Source organism: Loxodonta africana, chromosome 16 (genome assembly GCF_030014295.1).
Source record: "Loxodonta africana isolate mLoxAfr1 chromosome 16, mLoxAfr1.hap2, whole genome shotgun sequence".
NCBI lineage: Eukaryota > Metazoa > Chordata > Mammalia > Proboscidea > Elephantidae > Loxodonta > Loxodonta africana.
Genome location: NC_087357.1, coordinates 31,687,265 through 31,698,113, shown reverse-complemented (window position 1 = coordinate 31,698,113; position 10,849 = coordinate 31,687,265). Strand labels below are relative to the sequence as shown.

At 46.7% G+C, this 10,849-nt stretch overlaps 1 protein-coding gene across 1 annotated transcript; it reads right to left on the bottom strand.

The window, feature by feature from the left end:
- Positions 1 to 3,032: 3,032 nt before the first annotated feature.
- Positions 3,033 to 10,045, bottom strand: C16H10orf95 (chromosome 16 C10orf95 homolog). Its single transcript, XM_064269379.1, has one exon. It carries the CDS (start codon positions 5,864 to 5,866, stop codon positions 5,171 to 5,173), a length of 696 nt encoding a protein of 231 aa, XP_064125449.1. The 5' UTR covers positions 5,867 to 10,045; the 3' UTR covers positions 3,033 to 5,170.
- Positions 10,046 to 10,849: the final 804 nt, after the last annotated feature.

The following is a 10,849-nucleotide window of genomic DNA, read 5'->3' as shown; positions in this document are numbered from 1 at the left end:
CAATGATATTTTTTAACGAGATGAAGAAAAAACCACCAACTTCATAAGGAAGGGAAAAAGCCCCTGGATAAGTAAAGCATTACTGAAAAAGAAGAACGAAGTGGGAGGCCTTGCTCTACCTGATTTTAGAACCTATTATACTGCCACAGTAGTCAAAACAGCCTGGTACTGGTACAACAACAGATACATAGACCAATGGAACAGAATTGAGAATGCAGACATAAATCCATCCACATATGAGCAGCTGATATTTGACAAAGGCCCAAAGTCAGTTAAATGGGGAAAAGACAGTCTTTTGAACAAATGGTGCTGGCATAACTAGATATCCATCTGCAAAAAAAATAAATGAAACAAGACCCATACCTCACACCATGCCCAAAAAAGAACTCAAAATGGATCCAAGACCTAAATATAAAATCTAAAACGATAAAGATCATGGAAGAAAAAATAGGGACAACACTAGGAGCCCTAATAATGACATAAATAGTATATAAAACATTACTAACGATGCACAAACACCAGAAGAGAAACTAGATAACTGGGAGCTCCTAAAAATCAAACACCTATGTTCATCCAAAGACTTCACCAGAAGAGTGAAAAGATTACCTACGGACTGGGAAAAAGTTTTAAGCTATGATATTTCTGATCTGCATCTGCTCTCTAAAATCAACATGATACTGCAAAAACTCAACAACAAAAGGACAAATAACCCAATTAAAAAATGGGTAAAGGATTTGAGCAGGCACTTCACTATGTCTTCTTAGACATTCAGGTAGCAAACAGATACAAGAGGAAATGCTCACGTTCATTAGCCATTAGAGAAATGCAAATCAATACTACAATGAGGTTCCAACCCACAGCAACAAGGCCGGCGCTAATCCAAAATACACAAAATAATAAATGTTGGAGATGTTGTGGAGAGACTGGAACATTTATACAGTGCTGGTGGAATGTAAAATGGTACAACCGCTTTGGAAATCGATTTGGTGCTTCCTTAAAAAGCTAGAAATAGAACTACCATACGATCCACTCCTTGGAATATATCCTAGAGAAAAGCCTTTACACGAACAGATATATGCACACTCATGTACACTGCAGCACTGTTTACGATAGCAAAAAGATGGAAGCAACCGAGGTGACCATCAACAGATGAATGGATAAAAAAAATTTGGTATATTCACACAATGGAATCCTCTGGATTGATAAGGAATAATGATGAATCCGTGAAACATGACATAACATGGAGGAATCTGGAAGGCATTATGCTGAGTGAAATTAGTCAGTTGCAAAAGGACAAATATTGTATGAGACCACTATTATAAGAACTCAAGAAATAGTTTAAACAAAGAAGAAAATATTCTTTGATGGCTTTGAGAGTGGGGAAGGAGAGGGGAATTCGCTAATTAGATAGTAGACAAGAACTGTTTTAGGCGAAGGGAAAGACAACACACAATACAGGCTAGGTCAGCACAACTGGACTAAACCAAAAGCAAAGAAGTTTCCTGAATAAACAGACTGCTTCGAAGGCCAGAGTAGCAGGGGCAGGGGTTTGGGGACCATGGATTCAGGGGACATCTAAGTCAATTGGCATAATAAAATCTATTAAGAAAACATTCTGCGTTCCACTTTGGAGCGTGGCATCTGAGGTCTTAAATGCTAGCAAGCTGCCATCTAAGGTGCATCAATTGTTCTCAACCCACCTGGACCAAAGGATAATGAAGAATACCAAAGACACAAGGTAATTACGAGCCCAAGAGACAGAAAGGGCCACATAAATCAGAGACTACATCAGCCCTGAGACCAGAAGAACTAGATGGTGTCCGGCTACAACCGATGACTGCCCTGACAGGGAACACAACAGAGAACCCCTGATGGACCAGGAGAACAGTGGGATGCGGATCTCAAATTCCTGTAAAAAGACCAGACTTAATGGTCTGACTGAGACTAGAAGGACCCTGGAGATCATGGTCCCCAGACCTTCAGTTAGCCCAAAACTGGAACCATTCCCAACGCCAACTCTTCAGACAGGGATTCGACTGGAGTATAAGATAGAAAATGATACTGGTGAGGAGTGAGCTTCTTGGCTCAAGTAGACACATGAGACTATGTGGGCAGCGCCTGTCTGGAGAGGAGATGAGAAGGCAGAGGGGGACTGGAGCTGGCTGAATGGACACAGGAACAGGGTGGAGAGAAAGAGTGTGCTGTCTCATTAGGGGGAGAGCAACTAGGAGTATATAGCAAGGTGTATATAAATTTTTGTACAACAGACTGAGTTGATTGGTAAACTTTCACTTAAAGCACAATAAAAATTAAAAAAAGAAATTTGTTGGATTTTTTTTTAGCGTACAAAAATAAGTTTATTATAGCTTAATATATTATCACAAAGTGAATTTTTTAAAGACTTGTTTTTCTTTTTTTTTTATTGTGGTAAATATGTAGGTAACAAAATATTTGCCATATCATCAATCTTTGCATGTACAGTTTGGTGACATTAAATACGTCCATCATGTTGTTCAACCATCATGGGTGGACTTTTAGTAGCTAAAATTTGGAAATAATCCAAATACCATGGAAAACTGGATGGCTGTTAAAGAATGAAGTTGCCCTACATACACTGGCATGGAATTATGTCCAAAGTATAAAATAAAAAAAAAAAAACCTGTTGCCATCAAGTTGATTTCAACTGATAGCAACCCTATAGGACAGAGCAGAACTGCCCCATAAAGTTTCCAAAGAGCGCCTGGTGGATTTGAACTCTTAACCACTGTGCCACCAGGGTTTCTGTTCAAGGCATAATTAGTATAAAATACAATAGGCAGGACAGTATAGTACCTTTACATAATTAATACTCTGTACATAGAAAACTGGGAAAATAATACATTGGACACCAGTAATCATTTGGGGTTGCGGGGAGTTAGCAGAGACTTTAACTTTCTATATTATATATTTCTGTATCACAAACTTTAAAATAAATAAATAAACACTAACATTTGAGCAGTTAGTACATATCAGGCATTGTGCTAAATATTTTGTGAGCAGGACTTCATGGCATCTTCTCAATAACCTTGTGAAATAGGTCCTAATATCATCATCCCCATTTGCAGATGAGGAAATTAGCTGAGGAATGTTAAATAATTCACAGCAGACCCATCACAGCATACCATACCACACCACATTCCAGTATTTTTATAATGAAAAAAAAAAGTCAGGAAAATAAGATGAAACTAGGGGTAGCAGAGTTCAGGATCCAGGTTTTACATAAAATGTGCTAAGCAAATTTGGCTAAGCTCCATGGAATGAGGAAACAAGAGATCCTTGGTGCTTAAAAGATAAAAGCAAACCACTTGTTAGGAGAAACAGCTTTCCCAACTGCTGGGTTTGAAAGAACTTCTCCACGAAGCTCATAAACATGGCAGTGTGCAATCAGATGGTCCACAGCTTCAATAACACACCTGTACAGGTATCTGTTGGCCAGCTACAAAGGAAAGTTCAGTAAAAGCAATTCCACCAGGGCCAGGCTTCTGTAGCTTAGGCATCAGACCTGGTGATTAGGCTTGGCCCATAGTTAAAACTGGATGTATGGCCTACCCCTAGAATTTTGCAAACTTTAACCTATTAAGAATTAAAGACTGTTAAAGAATCAGAAAACAAGTAGTGACTTTCTGTTTTTTCATATTCATTCATTCACTCATAAATTTCAATCTTCATGAATTTTCCAGGTAGGCTGGGTTGGTTTTATGCCTTGTGACCCTAATACTCCCCTTTCTCCTTTTCAAAATGGGTGACTGAGAACTTGCAATAACTTAAGGCCAAGATGAACCTGTAAGTTTTTCTCCTTCCTCTGGCTGCCTTCTCCATGCCTTTATTAATGACTTTGTTTTGATCTGATGCAAATAACTTTGTTCTTTTTTTTGGTCTTATGCTAATAACTTGGTTTTGTTCTATCTGACCTCCTGTGACTTACAACCCCTCCCCCTAGAGCCCAGATGTCTGACATGTATATCTTTACTCTGATAAAGAGTTTCTTGTCATTATCTTGTAATGAGTAACTCCTCTGGCCATGCCATCTGTGGCTACAAAGATACTTCTAACCCTCGTAAAAATCCTATATAACCTCTAATGTAAAATTGCTTTTTGGGACTCCATAGAGACAGTCTGTGTTGCTGTAGAGGTGTCCGTTGGTGGACACCTCTTAAATAAACTTTTCTCACTCTCTGTAGTACATTTCATTGACTTGACTGCTCCAGGGCACAAACCCTAATCGGGCAATAGCCCCTTTTACAGATGAAGAAACTGAGGCTCAGAGAACCTAAAGTTCCATGACTGGAAAATGTCAGAGTCAGCACTAAATGTAGGTCTCAAGTACCCCTTCTCCAGCCAGCCCACTGCACCTTAACAATAGAGCTTGTACCCTCAGAATCTCTCTGTGAGTGGTGGGCTGAAGGATCAAGGAGGGCTAGAACGGGTGTCAGCCTTCGCACTGGAGGAGGGCTGGTGAAGAGGGGAGGTAGGCCTGGCTGGTCCAAGGGCACGTCTTCAGAGGCCCACTCTAACTTCAACTGTCTTCCTGGCCACCCTTCTGAGCCCCAGGCAAGAAGGTAAAGCTCCCATTACATAGATGGGGAAACGCCCAAGCATAAAGATGATCTCACAGCATACACTTGACTTCATTTATTTACTTTTCATTACAAGTTGGGGATCACTGGCCCAGAGCTTGTGGAGGGGGTGGTGCAGGGAGCTCTGCTAGGGGGAAGAGATGAAGAAAGGGAAAGGTGGAGTTTATTGCAGGACAGGCTTCTGGGGAGGAGAACTAGGTGGGGAGGAGGAGAACTAGGTGGGGAGGAGGAGGGACTGAGGAAACAAAGGATCGGGGCCCTTCCTCCACCCCACACCCAGGCTTCCTAAGCCTGTCTGGAAGGAAAGGAACAGAACACGGAGAGATGCCTTGATCCCTTCTCGCCCTTCCCTCATCGTCCAGCAATAACGTGAGAGAAACCAATGAAGTGCAGGACAGAGCGGCGGGCAGTGTCGGGATCTTGGTAAAAATGCAAAAAAGACGGATAACTGTTGCACTCAGCTCCCCACACAGGTGGAGAGGCTGCTGTCCTCTCCAGCTGGCGGCGGGCGGCGCAGGGGAGAGCCGCGCCGGCCGCCAGGCCCTCCAGCGCCCTCAGCTCAGGCCTTTCCTCTTCCTCCGGCGGCCGCGTTCCGCAGCTTCCCGGGCTGGGCTGATGTCCCCGCCGCCCGAGCGGCGGTCGGTGGCCGAGTCGCTGCCGCTGCTGGCGGGCCGACACACCACGCGCCTCTGGACGCTGTACTCGGGCTCGCGGACGCGCGGCGCGGCCTGCAGCAGGAACTCGCCACGGCGGTAGGTGATGCGCACGTCTGTGCGCGGGTACGTGCCGTACACGCGCCGCAGCTCCCGGAGCAAGTAGTCGGGTAGCTGGCGCTGCGGGCCCTGAGTGCGCTCGACGCAGCCCCAGCGCAGCTCGGCCTGCAGGCTGCTGTCCTCCGGCCACGGCGTCCAGCTGTCGCTTGCAGCCACCGCCGCCGCGGCCGCCGCGGGGTGCTGCAGCAGCGGCCCCCCGTAGCTGGTCAAGGGGAAGGGCGGGCTCAGGGCCGCTGCGTAGGCCTGCGGGAAGGCCCACAGGGGTGGGGCGGCCGGCAGGGGCTCGCTTGGGCCGTAGTAGAAGTGGTACTCCCCTGGGGCCGCCCACTCAACCGCGCTCAGGCTCGGGGTCCCGCTGTAGAAGTTGTGGGTCTGGATGGGGGGCAGCAGCAGAGGGGCGGGCAGGCAGGTGTAGATGAGGGGCTGCAGCGGAGGCCAGAGGCCCTCTCCGGGCAGCAGGCAGCTGTATGAGTACATGGTCTGAACTTCAGGCGGAGGGCGTCTTTTGCTGGAGCCTGGTCCCTATGAGTCGGAATCGACTCGACGGCACTGGGTCTGGGTCTGGTCTGGTCCTGGTCTAGAGCTGTGAGAGCGGGCACAGACTTTGTTCTTACCACCACCACCACCACCGTCAGTACCCGTCTCTGCAGCCTGGTAACTCAGGCCTCTGGTTCATGGCAGAGGCCCATAAAGACCACATGGCTTTTGGGAACTCTTCCTAAATCAGTGCTAAGTTCCCTGCCTCACCTTTTGTCCCAGGCTGGGCCTGAACCGCATGCTCCCAGCAGGTAATAAAGTCTCAAGGCCTTTTCAAGCCCTCACCCCTGACATGTTCTTCCCAGGTAGCTCCCCACTTACATGTCTCCTTCAGCCTGGGGAACTGGTCCCCAGCCATAAGGGTCCCGAGCGGGGCTCCTCTCTGCCACTTTTTTGTTGAGCTGTCCCCCTCCATGCCCTACCTCAGCCACACCTCCCTGTTACCAGGCAAAGGCAAACACCTTGAGCTGGCCAGGGGCCAACCAGCCTGTGTCTACACCTGGGTGAACCTACCGTCACACCAGCCCCAACCTAAAGGCTGAGGTCTGTGCCCTCCTCCCCCCCACAACATACACTTCCCAACTCTTTCCAATCCACACCCCAACCTCCCAGCCCCTCCAGATGGGTTGGGTTACCCTACCATTTGAGTGAAGCCCTTACACACCAGGCACCGAATCAGGTTGGTTATGAGCATCTAACTTCAATTTCACATCAACCCTAGGAAGAAAGTACTAATATTATCCCCAGTTTCCATAGCAGGAAGCTGCTTGCCTCAGAGTTGCTACACAATGTTGTTTTGTGTGGTTGAGTCGATTCTGACTCATAGTGACCCAACAGGACAGAGTATAACTGTCCCATTGGGTTTCCTAGGCTGTAATCTTTTCTGTAGGTCTTTTCTCCTATGAGCAGCTAGTGGGTTTGAACTGCTGATCTTTCGGTTAGCAGCTGAATACTTAAGCATTGCACCACCAGGGCTCCTAGGTACACAATAGGTATATTCAATGACTAGAGCTCATATAGGTTAAGTAACTTGCCTAAACTCACACAGCTAGTTATGGCAAGGGCAAAATTCAACCCTATGTCTGTCTCAGACTTGTGCAACAATATGAGACTTATTGCCAGTCCATGCTGAGGCTTCTTTCAGACTTTTTCACAGTCTTCCCCCTCTAGAATGTTACATGAAGTCTGCTGATTCTTAATAGCCATGCAAAGTAAATGGTGATATCATTCTCATTTAATAGATAAGGGCCAGAGGCTGAGAGAGGTTAGGCCACTTTCCTTGGATCACACAGCCTGTAAGTGGCACAGTGGGATTTGAACCCAGTTGCAGTGCAATGAATTACTTAATGTGACCCTTCTAGCCATGGTCTTTGTGACTCACACACAATCATTGGGCGGGACTGTGCAGATAGGGTAATTGTGGCCCACCAAAGGGATTGGTCCGCTTTGTCATCCTGCTAAGCTTAAAAGAGAGCCAGTTTCAGACCAAAGAGAGGATTCCACTACCACCAAAGAACAGCCAGCTGCCGAGAGTGTGGCCTTTGGACTTGGGATTCCTGTGCTGAGAAGCTCCTGGAACCAGGAGACAGAGAGATCTCTTGAGAAGCAGTGGCAGAGAAGCAACAGCAGGAGATTGTGTGGTGGGCTTCCCAGCCCATGGAGTGAGAAAGCTGAGTGTCTTTGGGCAAGAGGCTTGCTGGCGGAGTGGGGTGCCTCTGGGCACTTATCGGCAGAGCTAAAAGAGCTTTATAACACTTGCTGGAGGAGGGCAGAGGCTAAGGGCAAGAGAGGCGTGCCTGTGAGCACAGCTGAGAAGATGCTGTCCTGATGGAAGAACTGTATCCTGAGTGTTCCTGAACCTGAATTGTAACCTATTACTTCCCTAATAAACCCCATCATTGTTAGTATTGTCTGTGAGTTCTATGTGGCCATTGCAATGAATTATCAAACCCAACAGAGAAGTAGGGAGTGCCATGGGAGGAACTGTTGCTGTCACAATTGGTAAAGATGGCGGAGAGAGGAGGAGTGTTTGACCTCTGCCTTGGGCTGTGGATCTTGATTCTCCTTGCCCCTTGTGAAGTTGGTGATGGTCAGACACTGCCCCCATGCCATTTTTATGCCAGTCCAACTAATGCCAAAGTCTAGAAGCCACTCTGGCGAAGCCAAAAAGATTGCACCATCAACATCAGGTAAGTCTCGGTAAGTGTCCCCCACCCAAGCTCCAGTCCCCTCTGGCTGCAGGTCACATCTTACTTTTCCCCAGTGAAGTGGGTGGTAGCTGCTGAATGACTAAAACTGATACCCTCCCCTGGCTGCTGGGCTGTGAGGCCTTCACACTTTCCCTCCTCCTCCCCTTCCCCTGCTGATTCAAGCAGCATTACCAGCACCCCCACCCCCAGGCTCTTCTGGGTTCTCAGCATCCCTCAAAGCCCAGCTACCCTTTGGAAGGCCTTCTACACTCACCCTGCTGATATCGCATTTCTTTGTTTCTGACTGAGCTACTCTCCCAAGTCAATCTTGGACCAATGGTCTAGTGAGGGCTGCTACTAGGGGTGGGCTTTGGACTTGGCCAGGGATTGAGTTGGAATCTCCCAAACATTCCCTATCTCACAGCTCTCAGAAGGGAGGCTTTCCCTCCACCCACTATAAGAGCTGGGCCTAGCTGTTGGAAGAAGCTTCCTGTGGTAAGTAGAATAACGCTACCCCCCTCCAGATATCCATGTCCTTATTCCCAGAACCTGTGAATATGTTATGTTTACATGGCAAGGGGGAACTAAGGGTGCACATGGAATTAGGGTTGCTCATTAGCTTACTTTAAAATGAGATTATTCGTGTGGGTCCAGTGTAACCACCAAAAACTCAAATCCCATTGTCATCAAGTCGCTTCCAACTGACAGCAACCCTATAGGACAGGATAGAACTGCCCCATAGGGTTTCTAACAGCAGCTGGGGGATTCGAACTGCCGAACTTCTGGTTAGCAGCTGTAGCTCTTAACCACTGCACCATCAGGGACAGTATAACCACAAGGGACTTAAATTTGGAAGAGAAGGCAGAAGAGTCAAGGTTTGACGGACCATTGCTGTCTTTGAAGATGGAAGGGCACCATGAGCAAAGGATGTGGAGAGTCTCTAGAATCAAGAAAATGGATGCTCCCCTAGAGCCTGCAGAAAGGGATGTAGCCCTACCAACACCTTGATTTTAGCCAATGAGACCCATTCTGGGCTTTTGACTCCAGAGCTGTAAAAGAATAAATGTGTGTTGTTTTAAGCCACTGAGTTTGTGGTAATTTGTTAACAGCGGCAATAGGAAACTAATACACCTCCCCACTCCTATTTATAATCTTGCCCCTCCCCTAAAATTCCAGCACCTGAAGAGTGTCTGAAGGCTACTTATGGATTGACCTCACCCCTGCCTGGAGCTTGACGTTGGGCTCCATGGGATTGACCAGCTTCTCCACTTACTCCCCCTCCACAAGAGGGATCTGGTCACACTTGGGTGGAGAGGTGAAGACTAAATTCAAGTCAAAGCCTGGGAAAGTGAAGAGCCTGCACTTTCAGGCATTTGGTCCCTGCATGCTTGCTGAGGACCCCTACTGGTCTGGGGAGGAAGTTTTCAGGAAAATGAGAAAAATAAAGACCAATAGTTTCTTGGCATTCACTACCCTGCCTCCAATAACAGCCCCCAGTTTTTGCTTCCCTCCTTCACTTTATCTACTGTCAGTTAAGAGGTTCTGGGGGAGTTGACTCCGTTCCAGCCTTCGGGTGTGCACGTGATTTAGGCCTAAACAAATCAGCGCTGCCATCCATCTGGACATAGTGATTGGCTTGGGGTAGCCATGTGACCCAATTTGGACCAATGGGAGCCAAGCCCAGGACTTGTTCTCTTGTTGGATGGAGGAAAGTGCTCTCTTTCTGCAGGACAGAAATCTGGAAGACTGCAGCCTGGATTGTGAGGGGAAGGACTGTCTGAATATGGAACCACAGAAGAAGTGGAGTGGAGAGGCAGAGAAAGAAATTGGGTCCTGATGACATTGTTTGAGTCCTGGATTTTAAAGATATAATTTTTAAAGATATACAAGTCTATAAATTCCTTTTTTTTTTTTTTTTTGCTTAATTAAACGGGGTCTTCTGTTGTTTGCATTAATGCATACGCCCCTGAATACTTTCCCCTCAGCATTTTATTATAAAAAGTTCAAAATACAGCAACCTGAGTAGTTTTTGGTCAGGGAGTCCTGTGATCAGATCCACGTTTTAAGATGCTCACTTGGGGGCAAATTGGTGGACAGATTGGAGAGAGAGAGAGGCTAGAAGCTAGTCGTGGAGGAGGTCCTCACATTAGCCCAGGCAAACTGACAACCAGAAAGGAGCAGGGGTGGAAAAGAGAGTTGGGGGTGGAATTCACCTGGACTTGATCCCATATGAAAAAAGCCGTGGAAGAAAGTACCAGTGAAGGGGACTGAGGAAGAGTTGTCAGAGAGGTAGGAGGGAAACTTGGTAGAATCTAAATCAGAGAGGTAGAAAGCCAAAGTAGGAGAAAATTTCAAGGAAAAATGTGTATCTGTTCCTATATGACCCAAGGAGACAGACAGGTGATATGGCTCCCAGTTGCACCCCATGTCCCCTCCCAGTTAACTCTAGGCAACCAGGAAGAGAAATCAGAGACAATCAACAAGACCGGCCCCTTGGGCTGACATAAAAGGGCAACTAATGTTTATTGTTTATAAAATTAGAGGGCTGAGGGGGTTCAGAGGAAACAACATCAGAGTGTAACCATCTTAGGCTGGGTTTTCTAGAGAAATAAAACCAATGAAGTGTATATATATATAAATATATAGGTTTTTTTTTTTTTTAAAATATATAGAGGAAACCCCTGGTGGCATAGTGTTTAAGTGCTGTGGCTGCTATCCAAAAGGTCAGCAGTTC

What these genes read in the sequence shown, in the direction of transcription:
- C16H10orf95 (XM_064269379.1), bottom strand. Translation starts at nt 5,866, where the DNA reads ATGTACTCATACAGCTGCCTGCTGCCCGGAGAGGGCCTCTGGCCTCCG.